At 46.8% G+C, this 26826-nt stretch overlaps 1 protein-coding gene across 4 annotated transcripts in view; it reads left to right on the top strand.

Moving 5' to 3' along the window:
* The window catches only part of PDGFD (platelet derived growth factor D), a 225880-nt gene that overhangs the window by 183872 nt on the left and 15182 nt on the right, over positions 1–26826 (top strand). For all 4 annotated transcript variants that reach the window (XM_047070564.1, XM_047070561.1, XM_047070563.1 and 1 more), the window contains exons 4-5: positions 14018–14080; positions 17693–17891. In XM_047070564.1, coding sequence (XP_046926520.1) covers positions 14018–14080; positions 17693–17891 — 262 coding nt within the window. The remainder of the gene's footprint in view (positions 1–14017; positions 14081–17692; positions 17892–26826) is intronic.

Below are 26826 nucleotides of genomic sequence, written 5' to 3'. Positions count from 1 at the left end.
CGCCTTTCGATGCGTCCGGTGTTCTTCTTGCGGCTTTCCATGGAATGATCTATTTATATTGCAAACATTCCTCTGAGATAGCGATGGCTGTTGCCTCCGTTTTGACAAGAAAATATTGAGGCCCAGAGAGACTAAGTACTTGGTGCAAGGACTCCAGCTGGTCAGGGATGGAGTTGGGATTGGATCCGGAGCATCTAGTCCAGAACTAGTGGCTCGTGGCTCCCCCACCCCCTGCCTACCCTTTGCAGAGGTGTTAAATTAGCATGGCCGTCTTTTCAGGAGACAGATAACATATTGGAAAGACCGTACTAGTTTTGGAAAGAGTGCAGTGAATGTCCACGTGGGCCAGTTAGTTTCACATGAGGTATCTCATTTAATCCCCAACCACCCCTGTGGGGGATTAAAAAAAAAAAAAAAAGGTGCTTTTCCCATTTTATGAATCAGAAGCCTCAAGCGTAGAGTCTGTTTGGTCCAAGGTCACCCAGTCAGCGTTCCACGTGGAATTCAAATGGGAGTGCTCTGTGCCCAAAGCCGGGATGTGAAAATGCTTTAGCCCGCGGATCATTAAACCCCTGCCACCAGCCAAAGCGTTGCCATCCTTATTCAGCAAAGGAGGCTCGCCACTCCCTTCCTCTTCATTTACTTTGTTCTTAGAGATCCTCTGATGAAAGCCATTGGGCCCATTTGTATTCTGGTGTCTTTATGATCCCTGCTGGGTTGCGAGGTAGCTTTTAGTAATCCCACCAAATCAGCCCCTGCTGACCGACCTCAGGGGTCACCATAAAGTGCCTAAGGGATCCTCATCTGTTGAAAGTTCTCATCAGGCAAACATTCTAACTCTTCTATGAGGAAGAAAGGTAATTTCGTACCCTGCTGAGAAACGAGATAGAACTAAATTATATTTGAGTGGAGAATGCTCTTATCATGTTCGGGATCTGATTACCAACATGAGGAAGGACTCTTAATTCTAAGCTTGCTCTAGAAGACCGTGGACATCCCAGAACGGTTTTCCATACCAACAGCATTGAATTTCATGGTTCCAATTTTTTCAACTGCTCTCGTCTCTCCGAACAGTGATCTGTTGTTTCCTGTGCGTTTTCTAGAAACTCCATTATGCTGCTGAAGATCACAGAATTCGAGAGGACAAAACATTGTTCTTTTTTCTTGTTTTCACACACACAGAAAGGGAGGCATGTCAGCAGGGGCCCGAGAGATGTGGCTGTGTGAAAATCTGACTCCCTACGAGCTAGGACAGGTGCGGTCCAGTATGTCTGGACACGTAGGCTCCAGGCACCAAATCTGACCGTGATGCTGATGCCTGACTTTCTGGGAGCCTGGTTTCCTTGTATTTAGGTCAAGGGTGGTCAGAACGAGAACGCCCTGAGAGCAGTGACCTTGGTGTTCTTTTCTGGATCTCCACCACTTTGAACCACTTGGTCAGAAATAGTGGAAGTCTTTTTTTTTAAACAATTTTTTTTTCAACGTTTATTTATTTTAGGGACAGAGAGACAGAGCATGAACGGGGGAGGGGCAGAGAGAGAGGGAGACACAGAACCGGAAACAGGCTCCAGGCTCCGAGCCATCAGCCCAGAGCCCGACGCGGGGCTCGAACTCACGGACCGCGAGATCGTGACCTGGCTGAAGTCGGACGCTTAACCGACTGCGCCACCCAGGCGCCCCAATAGTGGAAGTCTTTAAATGTCTGGTGAAGGAATGGCTAAATGCCACACCAAAAAACAAAAACACAAAGCGAAACAAAACAAAAACATGCTCAGCATGGCATTCAGGACCCTCTGATTTGTCCTGCGTGGCCTACTCTTGGTAGATTCTCACTCTCCTGTCTACCTGTCTGCTCTCCTGGCTGTCAAAATCCCTGATTGTCATTTAGGGTCAACTCCAAGGCCCCTTCTTCTGAATCCTTTCTCCAGTCTGCCTACATAGACTTGAGCCATTCCTTCCTCTGTAGACCTACAGGACTTTGCTTATGGCCCTAATAGAGCATTTATTTCCATAGGTCTTGCATTATTGGTGTATTTATTCCACAAATATTTATTCACCCTCAGCTGCGTACCAGCCAGTATGCTAGGGCTTTAGGCGAATCCTCTCATTTGCCCCTCAAAGCAGTCCACTCGGTATTCATTCTTTCGTTTAACTAGTACTTACGAATGCCTCTTAGTTAACAGACACTGTCGTAGGTGCTGGGGTTGAGCACTGTGCAAGTTAGAAAGCATCTCACCCTCCGAGGGCGTTTACCCTCTACCTAACGGAGAGACGCAGACTTGGAAACAGGTCCAGAAATAAGTGAGATAATTTCACGTAATGGTAAGCCATTCAGAAAAGTAAATGACGTTAATAGAAGTTGCTGACCTGAAAGGGAATGACACAGGGGAAGGAGAATTAACCTAGGTGAGATCTTCCTCCAGGGCAGTTGCACCTCCCAGGCATCCGGGCGTTGCCCGGGGCCCAGCACGGTGAGGTCCAGCTTGTTGTCATTCAGAAGTCTTAAGGTTGTGACTAGAACGGTGAACTTGGTGATCTGTCAGCACCTTCCGTCCCCAGAGCGTGCCGCTGAGAATGAAGGAAGTAGGAATACGGTGTACGTGTGAGATGGCAGGTGTTCAGGGGCTGTATCAGGCCGCCTGGCGACCGAGCCGCGGAGCGGTCAGGTCTGATGTTTCCCTCCAGTGGAGCGGAAGCCGTGGTTTACCCAACCCCGGGCGTGTTCTCTCCCTTTGCCTTTGGAGCGCGTCGTACTTTTACTTCTTCCGGCAGTAGAAATCACCTTGGTGATTCTGTTTGGCTTAGAGGAATGCAGCCTTGAACTTGCATTCTGTACGGGACGCGGCACACGATCCTACAGAAACAGTCCAGCAAGAAGCAAAGGAGGGCCGGTCTAGGATTAAAGCCTTGCTGTGGCCAGCCTCGTGTTTTCACTTCGGAACACTGCCGCCGAACGCGGCTGATGTCATCCCAGGCAAGAGGAGAAATTGGTTGACAGGCCAGAGTCCGTAAACACGAACTACTGGGACTGAGATCGCGGGATCTCTCATTTAAACGCCTCTTGTCCTGCTCAGAAGTGACTTTTCGCACCTGTAGGAAAAGACGCCCGTTGTTCACTCGGGAGTCATGATGAAGTTATGTGGACCCAGCGACGTCTTCACCGGCTTCAGCCGCGGAGCCTGGCCACAGGATCGAGTGTGCCTCTGTGTGGCGCTTTCACAGCCCTCATCAGAAAGACACCCACGAGGAACTCAGCACCAAGAAGCTTGGCTGAAGGCCTGCTTCTTCGGGATCTGACACCTGCCAGCTGCTCTCCTTAGTTGCTAGTTGAGTGGGGACGGAAAGAGGAACCTGGAGGTCAAGCATGTGCTAATCTCACCTTTTGTCACGAGTGATTTGCAAGTGAAGGGTGCCCTTCCGTTTCAGGCTAGACATTACCCAACTTGCTGGTTTAACCACATAGCTGTGTCGGGAAATCCCCTACGGTCAGGTCAGGTCAGGTCAGGCCGAGAAGAAGGTTGTGCTTTTAATGAACGGTTAGTTCATTTCCGTACTACTGCAGGATGAACACGGCTATTAAATGCTTCACATCCGGGCGGCTTGTAGGGCCACGTGATCATTGTGATGGGTGGGGGTTCTGCTGAGCGCATGGGGTCCTGTGTGGGGACAGGGTGACTGCCCGCAAGGAAAATGTTTCACCAAAACACCAACCCACCCGCCTAGGCAATATTCACATTTTTAAATAGAGCAACTAGCTTTCTGAATGCTTTATGACTGGCCCGTCCCTGGGCCCCTCCTTAGTCCCTGAATCCCTCTTTAGATGTTCTTCTTTGCTTTATAAACCTGTCACTTGCTGAACAAGGTTTCATGAGCACCTTTTCCTGCCGGTATGATGGGTTGTGTTGACTATGGCTTTGTCTGTTACATTTCAAAGGGCGTTTTCTCCCTGCTGTGAGATCTTAGAAGTTTTAATTAGCAGTGGGATAATTGGAGTTTGTAAAGGAAATGATTTTAGCCAAGGGATTTTGGTGATGCGTCCTTAATCTTCATTGTGTGTGTGCGATTTCCATTTTTCCTAATATTTGTTGTAATAATATAATTAGCTTCTGGCCAAGATGAAGATAATCCGTTCATATAACATCGTCCTTGGGAGTGTGAATTTTAGCACAGTTATCCAAGCAAAATTAAATGCTTTGTTGGATTTTGAGTATGACACGGTCTTTCCTCCTCAACGAGGGAAGCAACACGGAAGGTAAAACGAGTGCCTTCTGTTTTACGCTAAGCACAAGGAAATGAAAACATTAATAATTGCGGCCAGGATTTCTTCTTTTCACTTCGAGCCTGTAATTTTTCATATCCTCAGCCATCCATTTTGGCTTGGGCCTGTAACTATCTGGAAGATTAGCTTAACGATGTCACAAGTACCATCTTTAACAATTTTTAGGCTCCTGGTGAACTGAACCAAATGTTCTTTCTGAAGTGGACTTAAGGAATGTGTGAAAACCTGTACCTAGCACAAATCAAGGGTGTTTGTTTATTGTATGAAAGGACTCTTGATAACTGAAAGGGTGAGCCCAGGAGCAGAGACAAAGGCACAGTGGGTCGGCCTGGGGTCCAGGTAGCTGCAGCCTGGGGTCCCGGTCCCCGCAGACCCTCTTCCAGGACAGGTTCCGTCCACATCCTGTGTCCCCGCTTCCTCATGTCCTAAAGCTGCAGAAATGATGGATGGCATGATGTACTCAAAGCGTTTCATACAGTGCCCGGCGTGTGATCGGTGCTCCATAAAAGGCGGCTGTCACTGCAGAGTGATGAGTCGTGGAGCTTTCTTAATACCAAACAACTTGATCGTGTTCACAAGAACCGTTAACCAAATTGAAATGTGCACCTAGCTGTCCAGCAACACGTTGAAGAAAGACCTCTGGCAGGATCTTTCTAGATGAAAATTAAATGTTCGTTTATCATTTGGTCCGTATCAAGCACAGCGAAAGCTATGAGCAGAGTTGCATTTTATCCTTGTTTGGGTAACACAGAGTTAATTTCATCAAGCTTCTAGCCCGCCCATCTCTCCTCTCGAGGCTCATTATGTTTTCATCTGGCCATGGTACACAAGCACTAACTGGAGGCTGTTCATCGTTTTCTATCACAGTAGATTCACTCTCGGTCTACAAACACACCTGCACCCTTCTCTAGCTTTGTATTGTGGTCCCCATGACGCCCTCTCTGAGTTGATGTCTTCTTCGCTGCCTGCTGAAGCCTTTCCTCTTTGGCCATTGCACTTGAGTTTGGTCTAATCGTTGCTCATCTTGTTGTAATAGCTCGCCACGCTAAGTCCGGTCTAAAGAAATCAGATATAGAAAGTACCTGGTCTTACAACATAGGAGGAAAAATGACTTTAAAAAAAATACTTGGACATTGGCATCAAAATTTCATGGATGATTTGTTGATGAATCCTAGATCTAAATTAAACCATTTTACTGTATTGTCAGTAATGGGTATAGGATTGAGCTCTGTGTCAGGCTCTGTGGAGCCTCCTTGAGATTCTCTCGCTCTCTCTCTCTCTCTCTCCCTCTCACTCTCTCTCCCTCCCCCCCTCTTTCTCTCCCTCTGTGTCTCTCCACCCTCGTACACTCTCTCTCTCTAAAAAGTAGAAACTATAATATGGTTAAAAAGTTGTGAAACCAACTCTTGAATTAGTGGAAAGCTGCAAGTGTGTCCTATCTGTGGGGGATATTTGTTATTAAAGATTATTTATTTTATTAACATTTTATTTCCAGTAGCAGATGACTCATACCCAGGACTTCTCAGAGCTCTAAGAAGTTATGTTAATAATTTCACAGGCCAATTCTCTAACTTTGAAATGCGCTCCTTGATTCGTGTTAATTATTGATTCTTGAACTCTCGATATACTTGTACTAGATGTTGTTGTCAATAAAGGCTGGCCTTTCCCATATTACTTAGAAAAGAGCTGATTCGATGATGAGCATATAATGAGATACACTTGTAAAGGATTGGTTGGATCACAGACTAGGATTGAACCTAAGGATTTTCATTTTTGTTTTATTCTGTTCCCATAGACGTTGAGTTATGGACGTGTCATTATTTGCATGCGCACTGATGGCACTGTGTGCCAGAAATTCATGTACTAAAGTCTCAGAAGTCTTTCTTCTAAAACAGCTTTCCCATAGAGTCATCTCAGGGCACAGCCTCCAATCTTAGCTTTATTTGATTTTCCTCAGTGGGTCATGAACAGAGCGTGACGAACAAATGAAGAATCACTTAAGGAATAAATTGTGATAGTGTATTTGTTTGTTACCGTTTTGTGAATCCAGACAAATCCCTCTGTTTCTTTCACATTTCGAAAGAAAGACCTCTACGCACGCACTTACCCACGAAGCACAGACAGAGTTAGGAGAGGGAGTTCTGTGTTCTGTGTCTCTGAGGAAGAAATATGAAACCTCACACCCAAGAAAAATTTTCACAATAAAAGAAAATGCCCTGACAAATGTCTTTCAAAACTTTCCCCAAATAAGTCATCCTTGGTAAGTTAAGCATTGTTTTGGCTGAAAGCTGTTTAAAATCTCCAAGTAAGCACGTATTTTTTGCTCTAAGAGGCGGAAGAAATCATCCTCCCAAGCAGTGAACCGGTTATGGCTCATCTACTCACATACAGTGTAGCCACCCAGGCTGAGAGTGAACAGCCGTCCCCTGTGAGATCCGGGAACAGGTGGTACAGCCAGTTATCTTCCAGGCTAGAGTCCTGGCCTGCCAAGAGCTGTCTCCAAAGACGCTTGTTCCCAGATCCACTGTCAAGGTTCAGGACGGGGACTCACGTGGACACCCGCTGCTGGCATTCCATGACTGGTCGCCTTGGTGGGCGAGGGAGGGGATGTTCCCCGTGTCCACGTGGAATATACCACCTCGCTCTGGGATGACCCCGGGGTGACCGATGGCCAGGAAGGGTTATCCGGCCATGTCCTGGCTGGAATGAAGTTCCCAATCATGTCTCAGTCTTTGATAGTGAAGATGATCGGTGAGAATACCCATGGCCTGTAGTGTTATCGGACTTGCGGCTCGATTGGTCTCCAGCCTGTGAGTCAGCCGTCCTCACACGGAGCTGGACGGACGCCTGTCCGGCCCTGAGCTGATGGCTCCCTGCCTGTTTCCCTGGCCGTTTTTATATCATCAAAAGTTGGTGTTGCATTAGCCACATTTTAGGTGGAACCAAATGTCATAATTCTAGAACACTTCTTTATTGTCCCACTTTGAACAGTTCTCTGTCGTAACTGATGAGAATTATCTCTACCAAAGATGCTTCTGTTTTCCACCAGAGAATACATGGGTAACACTATTCAATCTAATAATATAACATAAGGCTTTTAGAGGTAAGTGCTCACACATGCTGCAATCCATTGCATTGTTGTTTCAGAAATGTATCGTTCTCTTATTAAAAGTAGGTATGTATTGTGAACATTTTAGGACACATAAGGAGACAAAAGGAAGAAGAAAGCAAGCAACATTTAGTGCCAACAATGTCAGTATTGTTGTGAATGTATTTTCAGTCGTGCTTCCGTCAGCTATCGGTACATTTTTCTAGCAGATTTGTATGATATGAAGCATACTCTCACAACCTTTCATGTATAAGAACTCGTTTCATTTTAAGGATGTAACGATTTCATGTAAGGATATTAACTGTTTCTCTGTTATGTCTGGTACAAGTATATCTGCTTTCAATTTTGTTGTTGGTATTTTTGGATTTGTGCAACGTTTCGTATGCGTGAGGTGTATCGACTTTTACGCTTTCTCACTTTCGCGCTCATGCTTAGGATTATATCTCTTCCACACTGCAGCTATACAAATACTCATCTATGTTTTTGTATACTTTTAAGTTTTTGTTTTTACATACCTCCCCAACTTCCTAGTACGTAACTGTTTTCTCACACAAATCAATCTTTCAGAACCAAGCCATTTAAAAAATACAGATCTCAGAATCATGTCCATGTTTTCAAAACTACTCCAAATAGAGTCTTAAGGGAGCGGGTTTCATTTCAAAATCCCAAATAATGAGTTTCACTGCCAGAATGTGGTCCTGAAGTATTATAACGTGAGGACGTAAACTGAGAATAAGTTATTTGCGATGCCGTAAATGAATTCTTAGTAGACTCAGATGGTGCCAACAGGATGACGCATGCCATCGCTGGGCGGCTTGGAAAGCATGCGGCTCGGAGATCAATAGCTTCTTGGACTGCAGTCCTGACTGCAGTCGCGATTAGCTCAGAGGTGCTGGACAGTCCCTCTGGCTCTCGGGACTGCCGTTTGCTCTTTGGTCCAGGGAGGGCTTGGACCCCTAGATTGCATCTCAATGAGTCACCCACGGCTGTCCCTGCAGGGACTGAGGGAACCAAGTAGCCAAAATAGCATCTCCTTCCTTTTAGGATGAAACAGACTCCAGGGGAGAAGCAGGAGGTAAGGAAACGAAGCGCTGAATTGGTACCTACCTCTTAGAGCCAACCGATAGTTCCCTCTCCTTGGAAGGATGGGACACAGCTTCTAAAGCATGAATCCCAATTTGATGTCACAAAGGACAGACACGTGTTTCTGTAGGCTGGACCGTTGTGATACATTTTAAGTGATGATTCACTGTTGGTTCTATTTTAGCATTTAAGTAATGCCAAAGGCACTGCTCTGCCAAGAGACCCCACAGTAGAGGAGTTCGTCTCGTGTTAGCCTGGAGCTTGCAAAAGCAAGCTGTCTACACAGGATGATACTAAAAATATGCAGCAGGCAGTGTGACACAGGCACAGCTGATCAGAATGGGCTCTGACTGGAAAGTGCTGCTTTGCCCGGACGGGGCGGCCGGGGAAGCGGACGGATGTCATCCCTGAATGTACCCTGGGGCCCAGTGACATTGGAGCATGTACCCAAAACTCAGCTAAGAATTTGGCAGAGCACAGAAGAGATCAGCTCCCTGCCATTCTAGAGCGTGTACTCTAGCTGGGGAAAGAGATAATGAACAGAAAACCAAATACAACACCATTTCAGACTGTCGTAAATGCTTGAAAGAAAATGAAGCAAATGAAGTGGCTTGAGTGGCCAAGAGTGGGGGTATCTTAAATAAAATGTTCAAGGAGGCTTCTCTACAGATGTGCTATCTGAGCATAAAATAATGAGGAGCCAGTCCCTGTAACACTTGCAGAAAGTGCATCCCAGATGTAGGGAACAGCAGCAGATTTTGACCTAAGGGAAGACCCCCAGAGTGTTATTTGAAAGATGGTAAGAGGCCATTTTGGTGGGAGTGGAGTATGTGGGAAACGTGGAACCTCAAATCAGAGAGAGACGCTGCGGATGAGGCAAGCAGGGGCCACCTTGTACAAGACCAGATCCCAAGTACAGTGGAAAGCCGTTGGAGGGATTTAAGCAGAAGAGAGAAGTGAGTTGATCTACACGTTTAAAAGATACCAATAGAGTCAAATAGCCCAGAAATAAACCCATCCATCTACAGTTAGCTAATTTTTCACAGAGTAGCTAAAAATACTTGATGGGGAAAGGTACTCGGTTCAAGAAATGGTGTTGGGAAAACTGAATACTCAAATGTAAAAGAATGTAGTTGGACCCGTATCTTAACACCACTCACAAACACTAACTCAAAATAGAGTCAAGTTAAGTGTAAGACCTGAAACTGGAAAACTCCTACAAGAAAGCATAAGGGAAAAGCTCCTAGACATTGGTCGTGGTGATGATTTTCTTTGGAGATGATATCAAAAGCAAAGGCAATGACTAAGAGGTGAGACTACATCAAACTATAAAAGCTTCTACACAGCAAAAGAAACAGAAGAATGAAGAGGCAGCCTATGGGATGGGAGAAAGTATTTGCAAACCACATATCTGAAAAGAGATTAACATCCAAAATATATAAGGAACTCATGTAACTCAATAGCAAAAATTAAATAAATAAATAAATAAATAAATAAATAAATAAATAAATAAATAAATATCTGATTTAACAATGGGAAGAGGACCTGAAGAGACATTTCTTTTCCAAAGAAGACCTATAAATGCTCAACAGGGACATGAAAAGATGCTCACCATTACTAACCAGCAGGGGAATGAACATCGTAAGCACAATTAGGTATCACGTCACACCTGTTAGAATGACTAGTATCCAAAAGACAAGAGGTGACAGATGTTGGTGAGGATGTGGACAAATGGAACCTTAGTGCACTGCTGGTGGGAATGCAGACTGGTCCAGCCACTGTGGAGAACAGTAGGGAGGTTCCTCAAGAAATTAAAAGCCTATCATACGACCCGGCAATCCCGCTTGTAGTTATACAATCGAAAGAAACTAAATCACGGTATTGAGGAGGTGCCTTCACCCTCCACGTGCGCTGCAGCATTATTCACAACGGCCAAGATGTGGAAACAACCCGGTGCCCACTGGCAGAGGAATGGGTAAAGAAGATGTGAGATGTATATATTCAGCCATGAGGCAGAAGGAAATCCTGCATTTGAGACAACACACATGGGCCTTGAGGACACTAGGCTGAGTAAAGTAAGTCAGGTAGAAAAAGACAAAACTGTATAAATCTCACTTATATGCATACTTTAAAAAAAAAAGGGCTGTCTCAATTGGAGGAGCGTGCAACTCTTGGGCTTGGGTCGTGAACTTGAGCCCCACGTTGGGCACAGAGGTTCCTTAAAATGTTTTTTAAGATTAAAAGAAAGCCAAACTCACAGAAATAAAGTCATGTGGTGGTTTCCAGGGTCAAGAAAGTAGGGAAGCGGGCAGTTGTTGGCCCAAAGGCACGAACTTCCCATTATAAGGTGAATAAAGTCTAGGGGTCTAATGCACAGCATACTGATGTAATTAACGATGCTGTATTATATACTTGAGAGTCGCCAAGAGAGAGTATTCTCAAATAGTCTCACTACACACACCCACACACAATTTTAATTATGTGAGGCCCTCAGTGTGTTAACCACCCTTCTCGTGGTAACCATCCAGCAACATATACACGTATCAGATCATCCTTTTGTACACCTTAAACCTACATGGCGTTATATGTCAGTTATTTTTCAGTAAGGTGGCAAAAGACAAGGCCACCGTGGCCATCCTGTGGAGTACAGACTCTGGGCTCTGGAGACAGTGTAGCCTGGAGAAAGCTAGCGACTGAGAAGCCCGGCCTTGGGAGATTATGGTGGAGGAGATCATCATGTTAAGGATCGATTTAGACAGCAAATGGTTATGTTCCTTCCCCTGCCAAGACTGACCTTTCAGCTCTAAAATTCATAGGTTCTACATTTTATTCCTTGGAGAGGCATTTTTCCTTTTTATAAGCTCATGTTAAATATGCCATTTATAATTAATGGCAAATTTTGAAATAACCTAAAAGAAGGTTGGTTTCTTTTAAGTGTCTCATAATCATGTTGCTAAGAGAAGATAAATTTACTTTTTATCTGGAGGTTAATGAAATCCTCTGTCATTTTTACATGTTAAAGTTTTTAGCTGGAATCCTGTAGCCCAGACAGTAAAGAAGAGAACAGTGTTTTTGTGTAGTATTTGTCTAGGTGTGTGGGCATAAAGACACTTTATATTTAAAAAGTGCTTAACAGAACATTTTTACCATATACCTATGCAAGAAAGTGAAGTAAATTGAAGTCACAGAATTTAGCAAGTATAGATATAAAATCTAACTAAGAATACCTCACAGGGTATCCCCATAGAAGCTTCCACCAAATTCTGCTCTATGCCTCTCCTGTTTTTCTTTTAACTTCCCTTTGGACACTGTTTCGTCCAAGCCAGCTACAATGATGTGAAAGATCATCACCCAGGTCGTACTTAGAAACGAGTTCTAGTGCTCCTAGCTTTGCAATAAGTTGGCCGCATGCTATGGAGCACACCCATGCCGTTTATGTCTCTGAGAATTGGTTTTCTGATCATTAAAATGAAAAGATTGCGCTAGATAACAGTAAACTTCTTTCCAGCTACAAGATTTTAAGATTGTCACTCTTGTGATTTTCATGCATGGTCAACATAGCCCATCACTGGATTTTTGTGCTGGTGACTCTCAAGTCTCTCTCCAAAGTCCTGGTCTCCCTCACATGGCCCACTCTCATTTAGCAAATGGCCTCCTCAACATCTCTACCTGGATGTTGCATGGGCACCTCAAACATGCCCAACAGGACTCATTAACTTTCCCCAGGAACAAATTTTTCTGTGTATGTTCCTCACCCTTGTCTAGACATCAGTCTCTCCTTGAGTGTTGTACCCCACCTTTCTTACAAGTGACGCCCTCCTCCCTTATCTACTTACCTGAGTCTATAAGACTCAGCTCAAGAGTCACCTTCTTGGGTCAGATTTTTCTAAGCCCACTTCTTCTCAGGCCCCACATGAGTTTATTGCACATGTTACTTACCTGTTCGTTTATGTGTTTACCTTTTGACATCCTGGAGGGAGGGTGTCGTTTCTTAGTTCCGTGATTCTACCCTCCGCTTAGAATGTATCACATAATTGGTGATTAGCAAATATTGAATGAATGAATGAAAATGAAAATCCCATGATGTGAGGGTTGCTCAGGTACTTATCCTACCTGGTATCTGTCCTCCCACCAGGAGCCCCTTCAAGACATGGAGAAGCTGTTGTCTCTCTTGCCCAACATCACCTGCTCACCTGCTCGGAAGACTTCCATAAATACCAACCTTCATTTGTTTGCATGCATCCGTTTCCTGTGGGATCTCCATGTCCTTTTTATGAGAATCCTGTCTTGCAGAGTGCAGAGACCCAATTTCTCTTTCTGTCTCATGTTTCCTGAAGTTGAGACCAGAATAATGACATCTAGCCAGTTTTTATAGATGTTCATTCCTTGAACCCCACGCTTGACTTAGTTCTCTCTTAGTAAACAACTAAATTTTTCTAACACGGGCATTTATACATAAGCCAGTCTCATCATGAGCAGTTAACACGTGCACTTCTAGCTCCTCAAAATGTTAATGAAATTTAGACCTGATACTTAGCTCTCGTTCAGTAAGTATACTTGGGTAAATAAGCCGGCAGATTTGAGTATCAGAATTTTCCTCAACATCATCTTCACATACTCTCTGGTCTGACTAGGAGACCTCACCTGACTCGCTTTATTTTAGCAGGTTCAAGAAACCGTCTGTGACGTGTAAAAATGGTAGAATCAGCTTTCCTTCCCACTCTGTTTTTTACAGTTACTGCTGCTAGAGTAATTAGCAAGACAGTCACCAATTGGAGACCCATTTGTCTTTTAGGAGAAGTTTCTTTCTCCGAGATCCATTGCTGTCACCAACCCTTTGAGGTTTCTCTGAGATAACTGTCTCGGGTCTGCCCATTACCTTCTTTCCTCGGGTAGCACTTTGTCACTCCACGGCCATTTCCTTCCCCTGCCGTTCTGCCTGACATTTCTTGATAGAGTCAGGAATGGCCCGTTGTCGGTTAATTTATCTTTGGAAAGATCGCTGATACCGTAGACCAGCTCAGTCGGCAGGATTGAACATGATGCAGAACCGAGTTCAAATCAGATAAACAATACTGATAATGACTATTATTACTCTTTATGAGGCACCTTATTAAGTGTGAGTTATAATTACATAATTAGTGCATGCAGCTCTCAAAACTACCCTCTTCTTGGAGCATCCCGCACCAGCCTTTTACAGATGAGGAAGAGAAGGATCGGAGAGGTTAAGTAGATTGCCTGAGGTCACACAGCCTGCAGGTGACGGAATTAAAATCTGAACTCCTGTCTGCACGTTTTCCATTTCACCAGCCCTTACGAGTGAATGTGACTGTATGCATTATGTCCATAAATGTCCGTGTCTTGAATGAGAAGGGTTCCTGAGGAGAGGTGCCTAAGACAAATGGTGACCTGTCCGGCAAGACGGTACCCTCATTTCTGTTGTCACTTAGTTGGAAGAAGCTTTAGATGGCTGAGATACTGAACTGTGCACTTAATGAACGAAACAGAGGTCTGATGGACTCACATGGATGTTTCTTGCCTTCTAGGAAGATTTCCAACCCGCAGCAGCCTCAGAGACCAACTGGGAGTCTGTCACTAGCTCTATCTCCGTAAGTAATTTAGTTTTCTGTTGCCAGAAAAAAAAAAAAACAAAAAAAAAAAACTGATGGGGAAGCTAAGGTCAAGCCCAGAACAGCTCCAGCTGTGGAAGGATCTGTTAGCTTCACCAGAAGCCATGTTGCGGTCGCGATGAGCTCTACCATTTCACGTAGATTATAGCGGGCGATGCCACGTGCCAGGAAACCCCAGTACCCACTGCAGGAACAAGGCATGGACAAGGACTTCAGTATCTATCCATTTCAGAGCGGAAGGTTCCAGCTAGAGGAGCGTCCAGGCAGAGCAGACACATCAGACTGGTCCGTGGCGTAGGCTCAAGTGGGGAATTTTGCCAGAGTGTTTCCGGAGAATCCAGGAGACACTTGGAACCTTCGCCTTTTCAGGGATCTTTTCAGATGTGAGAAATCCCAGTGTTTACAGCAAGGTAGCTTAAGTGCAAACCAGGCATGTGCCCTCTGACTGGGAAATAAAACATAACCCGCCCTGAAACTGTAACGTGGTCCACACCCCCATGTTCTTCCCCGCGAATGTAGTCATTCCTCTGTAAGCTACTTCCCTTTGTTCGGAAAGAACAGACCTTGTTTTCGCCAGTCCTGTGAGTAGCACCCATGTAGCGGTAAACTACAAGGTCATAAATGCAGGTGTTGATTAGCGGCACAAAAGCGTGGCCAAAGCCTGCCCGTGGCTCTCACCTGGGTCCGTGCGGCCGAGTCAGAGTTGATTCTTTTTTTCATGTGATGGGCTATCCCTTGCTCTCTGGGGGATTTTTGAGAACCTTCCTTCAGATGGCAGGATTTCCTTAGCTATGGATTCTGTGGCTCTTTCGGTCACCTGGCGTGTCCATTGGACTAGAACATGACCCATTCAGGAGGTCGGTGAGGCTGCTAATGGCGATATCGAGAGTGTTTTATTTGTTTGTGATAATCCCGAATGCACACTCTGAACCTAGCTAAGTGCAGGAGTCATTGTCAGGCAGGCGAAAATGGAACCGCGGCAGGTGATACCTTAGTCCTGGGAGCAGGCTCGGTGGAAAGCTTGGCCGGGTGGCATTCTGGGACTGGCAATTCCAAGAGGATGCCGGCGGCCGCTTTTGCCCCCGGACCCCAGCATGCTGTTCTGTCACGTCCTCTGGCTTCTCCAGCATCGTACGTGTGATGGCTCGGAGCGGTGTAGACATTCCTGCCCCGAGTGCGGAAGCTTACATGCTTCAGGGACCCTTAGCGAATTCAGGATAACCTGGGTCCTCTTGAGAGCAAGATTGTGCCGTCCATCAGTAGGATCTCCAGAAGCTCACTGCTGGGTCCGCATCCCCTGGTCACTTTTCTGGGCCCAGTTCCAAGGCCAGGTGCTGCTCAGCCCTCTGGAAATAGGAGGGACCCAGAGTTGTGTCCCTCAGCATTCTGGTTCTCAGGAACCCTCTGGAATAGGAGTAAGGACCCTGGGACCCGCCATGAACTTTGTATAAGCCATATTTTGTGTTGCTCGAATGGCTTATGATTTTCAGGGCATTTTTCTCTTTTTTATAAATCGTTAACATTTTAAAGTCATTCGGTTGTAATGAAATCAGATCTACGGTGCCACGGAGAGGGGGCATACCCAGTGAGTTCTCTCCCATAAAAATAATTTTTAAACGATTACCCCAGAAATACAAATGTTCCAGTGGGTTTATGAGGTCATCTAGTCGTCTTTCACCTCATTTCCTAACCTGGTGTTTCTGTCACACGAGGACAGTTTCACATTTTACCTACGGTTTGTTCAGACTTGCTTTTCAGACTAATGTTGGGAGATATTAGATTCCCATCCCCCTCAGGGACTAAGAGCCCCCACCCAGGGCTTTCTCCTGAAGTGATGTCTAGGGACACACAGGCTCTCGGCACAGTCAGGAGCAAGCCCAGGAAACGTTTTGCCCGGAGCCCCCCAGATCCATCGTAAGAAGCTTCCTTCCACGTGCATGAGCATGGCTTCATTCGTGTTCCTGCTTTGGTTTCAGAAAAGAGGGAGGCGTTTTAATTTCAAAGCTTGTACCCCAATGTGGCCAGCTCTTTTTGAATTTTTGGATCTTAGACCCACATGATCGTGATGCAAGGCTAAATGTAAATCACCTGGTGAATATGAGCCGGGTAGACTGTAGATTATCCAGATAATACAAAGTTGGATGGGAATTTGAAATTTTGATACGGAAGCATAATATCCGACTCTAGCACCTGACGCCAGGAGGGATGGAAACAGGAATGATGTGGCATAGCCGGGATGCAGTTTGTAGCAGACACACATACGCATGCACACACACATGCACACACGCATGCACACGTACCCACTCATACGCACACCCACATGAGCGCACGCACACACACACACACACACACACACACACACACACACCTGGATTAGAGAGCTGGCCTCCTACCTTCACCAGCGGAGCTCAGGTCTCGCTGCCTGTTCCCCAAACTCCACCTCCCCCCACCCCCTTTCTGCTACAGGACCTATTTGAAAACCGCTCCTAAGATGCACCAGGGGCAGGTTGGTGCTTTTACAAGACCCCTTAGTCTTGCTGAAGAGGGACCACCATTCCTCTGGAGGCAGGCGGTCATTCATCATTGTTGACACACCTTGGACCTTCCTTGACTGGCTAAAAAGAGACAACATTACCCAGAAGGTTTTTGTTATTTCCCCTTTTCCAGAAGTGATAGGAGATGTTTGCCCTTGAGGCGCCTTATTTGTCTGGAAGTTTCTTTAAAGACACTTTGAAACCATTTGAGGCTCTGTGCTCTCTATCTCCCTGTTAATGGGTCATGAATCTTTACAGAGATGTTTGAATCATGGCTCATTTGCCTCTAGATTATACAAGGGTTAGTGAAGTAAGTGCTTGGAAACTTCTGTGGGGACATAACCCATGGCAAAATGCATGATCTCTTCCAGACTCCCCGTGATGTTGTAGTCCCTATTTAAAGAGTATTTCTGAGAATATTTTAACGACAGCTGGGATCACTAGCAAGCAACAGCACTTTAAAAATATATATGTGTGCTTCCCGTGAGAATCTCCCAGTCTTGGTGAAGACTAACTATCCTTGTTGACTGTAAATAACCTGGCTAAAGTACCACAGTGTATCAGATTGTCTCCAGAGGACATTCAAACCCCGCTCACACAACCCCTGTCATGCCAGGTGACCTGTGCAGGGGAGACATGGAGGCTAAACATGGGGGAATAGAATGGATTCTGCCAAAGTTGCCACGAAGGAGTTCAGAATTGAAATCCTAATCGTTGTTTGTTGATGCCAACATGGATGATTTGGGACCTTGAACCAAGAAATGGGATGGTGTCGTTTTGATCTTTCCATTTAGTCAATACCTTCGTAATGATTATATTTCAGATGAACTAGAAATTTTGTAACCTCCCTGGTTGTGATTTGCAAAACTGTGAATGACTCACTTCCCAGTCAGTTGCTGTCATTCAAGACTCTGGCAGAGCACTTTCACGTGATATTTACGCACATAACGTCTTAGGATCAAAAGCCTGTCGATGTTCCTCCCGTGTAGTTGCGTGACCGTTGTATTTCATAGCACTGGACTTTTTCTGAGTACACTGAGCTGTGTGTCACTCCTAGGGGGTATCCTATCACTCTCCATCAGTAACGGACCCCACTCTCACTGCGGACGCTCTGGACAAAACAGTCGCAGAATTCGATACCGTGGAGGACCTGCTGAAGCACTTCAATCCAGAATCGTGGCGAGAAGACCTTGAGAATCTCTACTTGGAAACCCCCCATTATCGAGGGAGGTCCTACCATGACAGGAAGTCAAAAGGTAAGAGACGCAGCCCCGGAGGTTCTTTGTAAGCCGATAGGAACATAGATAGCAGTACTCAGCGAGGGCGAAAAAATGGAATCTTTTTAACTCACTAAAATGAGAGGATTCCTGCCAGATTTATCACATACCTTTTCCACAGTACCTTCTAAGGAAGTTCCGTGTTTAATCCCGAACTGTGTTGTGTGTATGCGATTACGAAAGGTTTGGTTCAAAGACACGTCGTCGTTGGGAGCTAGGAAAAAACCCTTGTAAAATCTTCTGGACCAGCTTCTTGCTTCTCGGCAAGCAAGGTATGACTAGCCTCACCGTCAAGGGAGGTAGATAATTTGGCACAGGCTGTGTGGCCAGGAGGCAGCAGAGAGGAAGTGGGAGTCACAGTTTCTTGCCTCCTGTGCCTCTCTGATGGACGGGAGTCTTTTCACTCAGGACTCAGCCAGCAGGATAGGCTCCTGGTTAAGCAGTGGTCAGAACTTCTAGAGGATTTCACCCGTCCCCATTCAGTGTCTACTCTAAAAGGGGTTTTCAAGAGGGTCTCCTGTGTGCTCGGTACTCTGGACTCTTCAGAGGATATAAATGTCCCAAAAAAGAAACAGAAGACCCGGGATGGTTTGCACAAGTGTGGGTATGCATTCAACTGGGGGTTCCAGGAAAGTATAACGAAGGGAGGGGAGAAGAACACTCATGAGAAAACATCTTGAGTTAAAACCGTAATACTGAAACTCAAAAAAATCATATCTTCCTCGTACATCCGAGTGATGTGATCTGAGAATGTTTCTTTGAATGTTTAAATGAAATTAATAGAGGGGCGCCTGGGTGGCGCAGTCGGTTAAGCGTCCGACTTCAGCCAGGTCACGATCTCGTGGTCCGAGAGTCCGAGCCCCGCGTCGGGCTCTGGGCTGATGGCTCGGAGCCTGGAGCCTGTTTCCGATTCTGTGTCTCCCTCTCTCTCTCTGCCCCTCCCCCGTTCATGCTCTGTCTCTCTCTGCCCCAAAAAATAAAAATAAAAAACGTTGAAAAAAAATTTTTAAATGAAATTAATAGAGAACTATCTTGTCGTTACCTTTTTTTGAATAACATGGTAATTTCTAGCCTATTACGTTTTTGCTTTATTTGCTAAAATTTGTCGTGAAAGTTTTATCTCTCAAAGTCTCGTCTGCCTCGTTTGCATCGTAGATGTGAAGGTATTTAGCTAAAATAGGGCTCGTTTGGTACATTTCAGAATGTCAGGGGTCCTTGTAAGAACTGTGAGCCTGGCCAGCTGGCACAGGTAATGTGTGTGTTAGTGGGCACAGCCCCTCAGAGCGTTTGGGCTGGAATGGCCAATCCGTTAAATGCCCGCTGGGTCTGTTGCTTATGGCTCACGTCTGACATCCTGGATACTTGAAAGGTAGAGTTCAAGGGTGGGCAGGAGAGTCACCGGTGCCCCTGACGTTACAGAGATGTGCCCTAACAGGCAGGTCACTGTAGCTCATACAGTGTCCCCGGGGCTCAGGTGGGATTCAACAGAGGAGAAATTGCGTCTCTGTGGTGTTGTTGTCTTTGAGTCTCTTCTACGGTCAACTCGAAGGAAAGTGAAACGTTCACGGTGCTGTGAAACCTCCAGAAGAATAAGAGCCATGGTGTCAGACAAGGGAATGATAAGCTCCCACTCTGTCTTCAAGGGTCTTAGTCACCACGGCTATCTGAGGGGTGGTTCTTCTTGACACGTGGTTGTTGGATTCTTACAGTTTAAAAATCATCGAAATCCATTACGTTCTTTCCCTCGGAAGTTATGTCGTGTTGGAGGCAGAGCGTCTGGGTTCAGATCCTACCGCTACCACTTACAAGTTTTGTGATTTTTCAGTGAGTCCCTGGCCTTCCCGTGCCTCAGTTTCCTCATTGGCACCACGAGTGTGATCACACTGGCCTCCAATGATTGTTAGTGGTGCCGTCGAGAACAGCCAGCCCCGCGCGCTTGTTCAAGCAGCGTTGGCTCACTCTGGCTACGTAGAATCCTGAAGGATGTTAGTGTCACGTCACTGGTGAAGGCTTCCTTGTCCCTCGTCCCCTCCCTGTGCAGTCCACCACCCAGCGTTTGGAGGACTTGGGACGTCACAGCATTTCTGTGTCCTGTTCCTGCACTGTTATTGTGGCGTGGGGTTTTCTCTGAGGGAATGGGAGATCCCAGGACCTAAGGGTCTCGTCTCCACTCGGCTGGGGAGCTGTGAGAAGCTGCAGGTGGCCAGTCCCAGACACCCCGACTCATGCCTCCCGGGGGGAGGCCGATGGAGATTGATCCTGAGAGGCCGCCAGGGTCGAGAGCCACCGTTTTAGGCATTGTTCATCCCGTTATGTCGGGTACTTGGCGTAGCCTCGGACATGTTTTAGGTGCTCAATTAATGTTTGTGGATTGAAGATACTAATAATCCAGCATGAGCATATTTCCAAAGTGTATAGAAACCCACCCCATAGACTGATGAAGGAGGCTTTGTTAAGAATGCCTTTGGTTACTGATAGAACCTTGCGAGAGCATTCAAGGTGACATTCCAGTTATTTCTGACAGAGTAAACATTTCTTTCCGTTGTTGGCTCAGGTCTGACTTCTTAAGCTCTTGTTTAAAACGGCTCGAAGGCAGATCTGTGCTTTGTCACTTAACACTGGTGAGTCACCACTGTGTGTGCAATGTTCTAAATGTGCCGGTTGGTTGTTTATCATTCCACTGATGCTGGGCCACCTGTGTGTATCTCTCACACACACAAAAACAAGTCCCGTTTAATATTCCAGCTGTCGTTCTCAGCTTTGAGAACTTAAAAATACAAATTCACGGTTTATATTCTGATGTAGAGGAAAGGGAGCGGTGAAGGAACAGCAGGAACAGAAAAATGGTTACAGACAAGGGAGGTCCACTGGATGTCCGATAAAGAGTGAACTTGCTAGGATTCCTAAAAACGTTCCCTCTCGTGGGTGTGATCATTTTTTAACGATGTTTTACAAAAACAAACATCAGTTCTGGGTAGCTATGGAATTTCCATTCTTCCGATTTGCCTACGCTCATCAAAGGGGCACTTCTCGATACCCAAGAGAGGTGCTCAAAGATGAGCCTTAAATGCGAATGTGCAAAACACAGAGTTTTATAATTCTAAAATAAAGCACGCACACACTGGGTGAAGAACTGTTATAATAAAGTAGAAACGGTTAATATTGGGTAGAAAACTGTATGCTTTGCTTCTATGGTTTATTGGAAGGCGGATTTGGTGACCTCGCTGTCTACATCTTTTACATTGTTTTTTAACGTTTGTTTATTATTGAGAGACAGAGAGAGACAAAGCGTGAGCAGGGGAGGGGCAGAGAGAGAGGGAGACACAGAATCCGAAGCAGGCTCCAGGCTCCGAGCTGTCAGCCCAGAGCCCGACGCAGGGCTCGAACTCACGGACCGCGAGATCATGACCTGAGCCGAAGTCGGACGCTTAACCGACTGAGCCACCCAGGCGCCCCTCACTGTCTACACTTCTAAAACTCATGGGTAATAGGTAAGCTCAGACTTGCCTGTAAAAGCTTCTGGACTGAAGATAGTAGAACAAGTTAACATATCTAACGTTAAGTTTCTTAGAGGGTATGGAGAAAACGGTAGCACGGATAATCGAAATCCGTACATAACTGCAGTTCCGAAACCCAATTTTTACCAGCAATTTCAGCCTCATACTTTCACCTCAAAGCTGCCTTAAAGTTTAAAAAAAAAAAAAAAGTTGTTTCAAGTTCAAGTTGCATTATTTTTTCTAACGAATATGCTAATGATACAGCAAACTTGTCCCTAGTTAGGTAAACAGCTGTATGGATCTTCTACAAACTGTATAATCATGTCGTAACTATTGTGGCCTAACTGAACGCTGCGATTTCTTTCAAACACAATCCTTTAGGGGCGCCTGGCTGGCTCAGTTGGTAGTGCGCGCAACTCTTAATATCAGGGTTGTGAGTTCAAGCCCCACACTGGGCGTGGAGCCTGGTTAAAAACAAAACAGAAACACAGTCCTTTACCTTTAGGGTGGTGCCTCTTTATCCCAGTTCGTAGCATGAAATTGGACGACTTTAAATTCAGAAATGATCAGTCTCAAACTCTACCGGGGCGGGCTTTGAGAGGCCATTTATAAATGGAGATTAACAACGTAAAAGAGATCTGTGTTTTTACTTGATTCCAGGAGAACTTAACTTTCCCAAATGATAGTGTGTTTGTCATAGAAAAAAATCCAACACATGATAGCAAGGGGGAAGGCTGTTGTTACAGCATTAAGGGTTGTCATTAGAATATGGGTATAATTGTTCAGGCACCCCAACTTAATAGGTTTGAACTACAGTTTTACTTACCAGAAGTAAATTCTTCCCCAAAGAGTTGGCCTTTTTTTAGTGCATGTGCCAAAATTGACATGCACTCCTCTTTAAAAAAAAAAAATCACTATTTCCACACTGAGTGGAGCAAATATATTGATACTAAATTGATTCAAAGTGACAGGGTTTGAAATACATCATTTTTACGGTCTCTAAATGGTTAGATGTTCTAACTCTGGGACAGTTATCAGCCCATCTCATAGGCTCCAATACCAGTTCTGTGAGTTCTTACGTGACATTGTTTAGCTCTAAGATCTAAAACACTTGCCTTTTTAATTTGAAAACTATTTATAGGTAAATACCAGGCATAGTAGCTGAGGACTAAATGAAATAAATATGTTTACTATCAAACTGTTTGAATTGGTTCTGAATTCTTCTAGATCGTGCATCAGAATACTTTTTATTTTTAAATTAGTTACTTATTGCTGCCTCTATATCATGTTCTTGTGTAGCGACTAGGACAATACAGGTTTTGCTCTTTCAAACATGACTTAAGATGAGGGAAATAATTTCGTAATATATTAAGACGTGAACATAGCTTAGAACGAGCTGAAGTCATCACACGTTGATTGCTTGGAAATTTCTCTGTCTGCCTATCTGATGTCTGGGTAGGAACTTGCAAAAGGCTTTTGGCTGACCCTGGCAATGAACCAGATAAATCAGTCTTGAGATAACATCCCCCTGTAACCACCTCTCTGGACATTAAACAGAGATACTGGGGACATTAAATCAAAACGGACTTATTTTTCTAATTTCTAACCTCAAAAGAGGGATGGTTTCATTCAACTTCCTGAACCACATAGTTTGCACCAAGTGAAAGCTGTCTTCGTGATTGTTAAAATTGTCTCCCACAAATCTGATAGAAATAGAACAAAGGAGAGGATGCTTTAGTGGGAGTCAGGGACACTTGCGATAAAATTCTCACTCGTGTCCTAAGAACAGGGGCCTCGGGGAGGTAACTTGTGGACCCCCAAGTCCCTGCAGAATGGCTCTAATTATAACCGCCTTGCAGAGTTGTGGAGGATTCGTGAGAGCAGACTGTCCAAGCCAGTGGGCCCTCAGGAGGCAACCCCTACTGTGATCACTCAAACAACACTGTGCAGAAGCAGGATGTTTCCGCGCACCCTTTCGCTCCCTTCCCTGAGGCCCTCGTGAGGAATCTGGACAGCCTCCTGCATCGGAGCCGGATATCATCAGATTGAAGTATCTGTGAAATCAGTACACTCCTTAGAAGTCTAATCAGCAGGGAGTCAACTTTTCTAGGATACTGTTTACCCAGAAACTTCCCTGGCCCCGTTTTGCTTGGTGCACGTTTCCTTTGCAAAGCTTCTTCTACTTCTTCTTCTTCTTTTTTTTTTTAGACTGTAGCCACTGTGTATGACCCACGTGACTTGTAAGCATCTAGATTTCCTGCTCGGTTTGCCAGAGAGCATTAATAGAAACCGTATTGTCCCATGGTGTCGTGTGCGTCTATGTGGGCACAAGTGAGGCAGTTGAGGGAGGTATCAGCACAGGGACGGCGACCCTTTTAGTTCTTTTCCTCCTGGTGCCCCTGCTTTTCTCCTTTTGGCCCATCTTTGTGGAAGCCCTGACCCATCGTCCTCCCAGCCTGGTGACCCCCCCCCCCCCCCGCCCGCCGGGGCAGGTGACTCGATTCACGTTGGTCGGCAAGCTCCATTTAGCAGTGGAGAGCCGGAGTAAGTGTGGGACAGCCACACGTGCCTTTTCCACATCAGTCGCTCTGGCTCGTGGTGGATGTTTCGGCCTCGTTGTTCCCTTGCCGGCTCTTCCTGTGAAGCACTGGGGACCCCCACCCGGCCTCCGTTTGCTCTGTGCCCCCGTGGACTGAGGGAGAAGAGCCTTCTTCCTAGAGCGCAGTCCCCTGCCGAAACTACCTGTCCTGGGAAACCCAGCTTTATCTTAACTCCACTGTATCCTAAGCGGATCACCACCCTGCCGTGCCTGCCCAGCCTGGGAGGCACGATACAGGCCTAGGGCAGAGATCCCGCAGGTTCGGCCCCGGACGGGTTGGTCCACAGCCACAAAGCAAAGACCGCGATAGGGCAAGTCACACGAATGCTTGGGTTTCCCAGTGCGTGTGAGAGCTTGGTTTATGTGCTGTGCTGCAGTCTGTCAGATGTCCCACGAGATCGTGTCCGCAAGGCAGTGTTCATAGCTTCGTTAAAACACGCTTTCTTGCTAGAAAATACTAACCATCATCTGTGCTTTCTATGACTCATAACCACTTATGACAGATCACCAAAACAAATATAATAATAGTGAAAAATGTTTGAAGTACCGTTAAGAATTATCAGAATGTGACAGAGAGACATAAAGTGAGCAAATGCTCCTGGAAAAATGGGGCCAGTTAGGGGCACCGGAGTCGTTCAGTCGGTTGAGCGTCTGACTCTTGATTTTGGCTCAGGTCGTGTTGTCATGGTTCATGGGATTGAGCCCCACGTTGGGCTCTGTTCCGAAAGTGTGGAGCCTGCTTGGGATTCTCTCTCTCCCTCTCTCTCTGCCCCCACTCTCCCTCTGTCTCTCAAAAACAAACAAACAAATGTTTACAATGGCACCAGTAGACTTACCCGACTCAGGGTTGCCACAGACCTCCAATTTGTGGAAAATCGCAGTATCTGCAAAGCATAATCAAGCGAGACACAGTAAAACAAGATATGCCCGTCTTGGCTTTGTCTGTCCTATAGAAAGAATCTCTGCAATCCCAGCATTGGTTCCCTCTGAAGGCAAATAATTATCAGTCCATTCAGCTCTTTGCGTGGCTTCCGATTGGTTTTCATGGCTGAGACTGCTTATAGGTGGGGGCAAGAAGGAGGTCAAGAAGGAGTGGGGACGAAGATTGTGAACAGACATAGGTTCCCTCACTTCGGGGAAGGAGATGATACTCAGTATGCTGTTCAAATACCGAAGAAGAGGGGCGCCTGGGTGGCTCAGTCGGTTGAGCCTCTGACTTCGGCTCAGGTCATGATCTCACGGTCCGTGAGTTCGAGCCCCGCGTCGGGCTCTGTGCTGACAGCTCAGAGCCTGGAGCCTGTTTCGGATTCTGTGTCTCCCTCTCTCTCTGCTCCTCCCCCACTCATGCTCTGTCTGTCTCTGTCTCAAAAATAAATAAACGTTAAAAAAATTTTAAAAGAAATACTGAAGAAGACAGAGGCTCTCTGCCGTTTGCTAAAGGACGGTCTACTTTTCTAGCAGAATCTGATAAATGGGTGTGTGGGCACGGAGCACACGCTCGGGTGTCTGTCATTGGCAACGTCTTGAAAATGACAGGTCGGGATCGACCACGCGCCTGGGAAGCCCGGTCACTGGGTCGGCACGCAGTCCCCCAGTGGGAGGCTCCAGCACGGCTGGGGGAGGTACTCTCTGCCTGTCCCTTCAGATCTTCGGGCTGCGGCTCCCAGCGCCCACAGGCTCGGAAAAGCCTGGATTCAGGGTCCAGCTCGCGCGCTGACTGCGAGTGTGGCTGTGGACCTGACAGAGGCTCAGTTTCCTCCACGGTGGAAGTGAGACCGGGAGGGGTGTGTCATTCATAGCACGCATGGCGAGTGCGGCAGGCGTGCGTGTGAAGAGATGGTCACGCTGCCTGGTTCTCGGGCTGCAGTGGCCGGGATCCGACAGGCCAGCCTGGCTCTCCGTCCTCCCGCACCGGAGCCTCAGCAGAGTGCAGAGCGGACACCGGGCCTCCGCCCTCCGCCTCCCCTCCGGGTGCTCAGCCCCAGGACCCATCCCCGCGCACGGAACCGCCGCGCCCGGCCTGGGCTGTGAGGCCAGGGTTGCGGGAAGACGGGGCTCCCACCGTAGGTGCGGCGCCCCACGCTGGATTCGCGTGTGCAGCTCTGTGTCCACGTGTCAGCCTCTCCAGCAGGTTGTGCACACAGCCTGGAAAACCGAACTGATGTCCAAGACCCATGAAAAGACCGGGCCCAAACTCCCAAGGACGGCAAAAGCGGGATTATGACGTGATGCACAGCAGGTGACGTGAGCGGAAAGGGCTGAAATTAACGGGGCCCTTGAATGAACCCGGGAGCATCCTGGCCGCCCTCGGTGCTCCTCTGTGGAGACTGACGCGGGAATGGCAGGGGCGGCCTGTCCCCGGGCCCTGCCTCCCTGAGGCCCCACGCCAGAGCCCCCTCCTCGGAAGCCCCCCGCCCCCCGCCAGCCTTCCTGGCCCCTCACCCTCCTGCCTGCCTACCAGCTGCACAGCCTGACCAGCCCTTGACGAGAAGCTCCCTCGCCCCGCAGGACGGCTGCAGTCACGCCTTGCAGCTGCTGGCATCCAGCCAGAGGAACCTCTATGGCTGGCTCTAAATCGAGGGCCGAGGTGGCCTCCACGCCCCCGGAAGCAGGGCGGCCGGAGTCCACGGCAGCCGCCCAGGGCCGCGGGTTCTAGTCCCGTCGGCGAACCGATGATGCGTAAACCTGAGTGCGCTGTGAGCCCCTTCGTGGCCGGGGCGGGGGGACTCTGCCAGTGCCGTCGGGGAAACGGTCATCCAAGGACACGAAGAGTCTTGCTTCCAGACGAGGAAGGCAGACGTGTCCGTCACCCTGAGTT

This window comes from Lynx rufus, unplaced genomic scaffold (genome assembly GCF_022079265.1).
Source record: "Lynx rufus isolate CCGP_SWC_20201006 ecotype Redwood Valley unplaced genomic scaffold, mLynRuf1.p SCAF_9, whole genome shotgun sequence".
Taxonomy (NCBI): domain Eukaryota; kingdom Metazoa; phylum Chordata; class Mammalia; order Carnivora; family Felidae; genus Lynx; species Lynx rufus.
The sequence above is the reverse complement of the archived record's forward strand: the minus strand, read 5'-3'. Positions and strand labels throughout refer to the sequence as shown.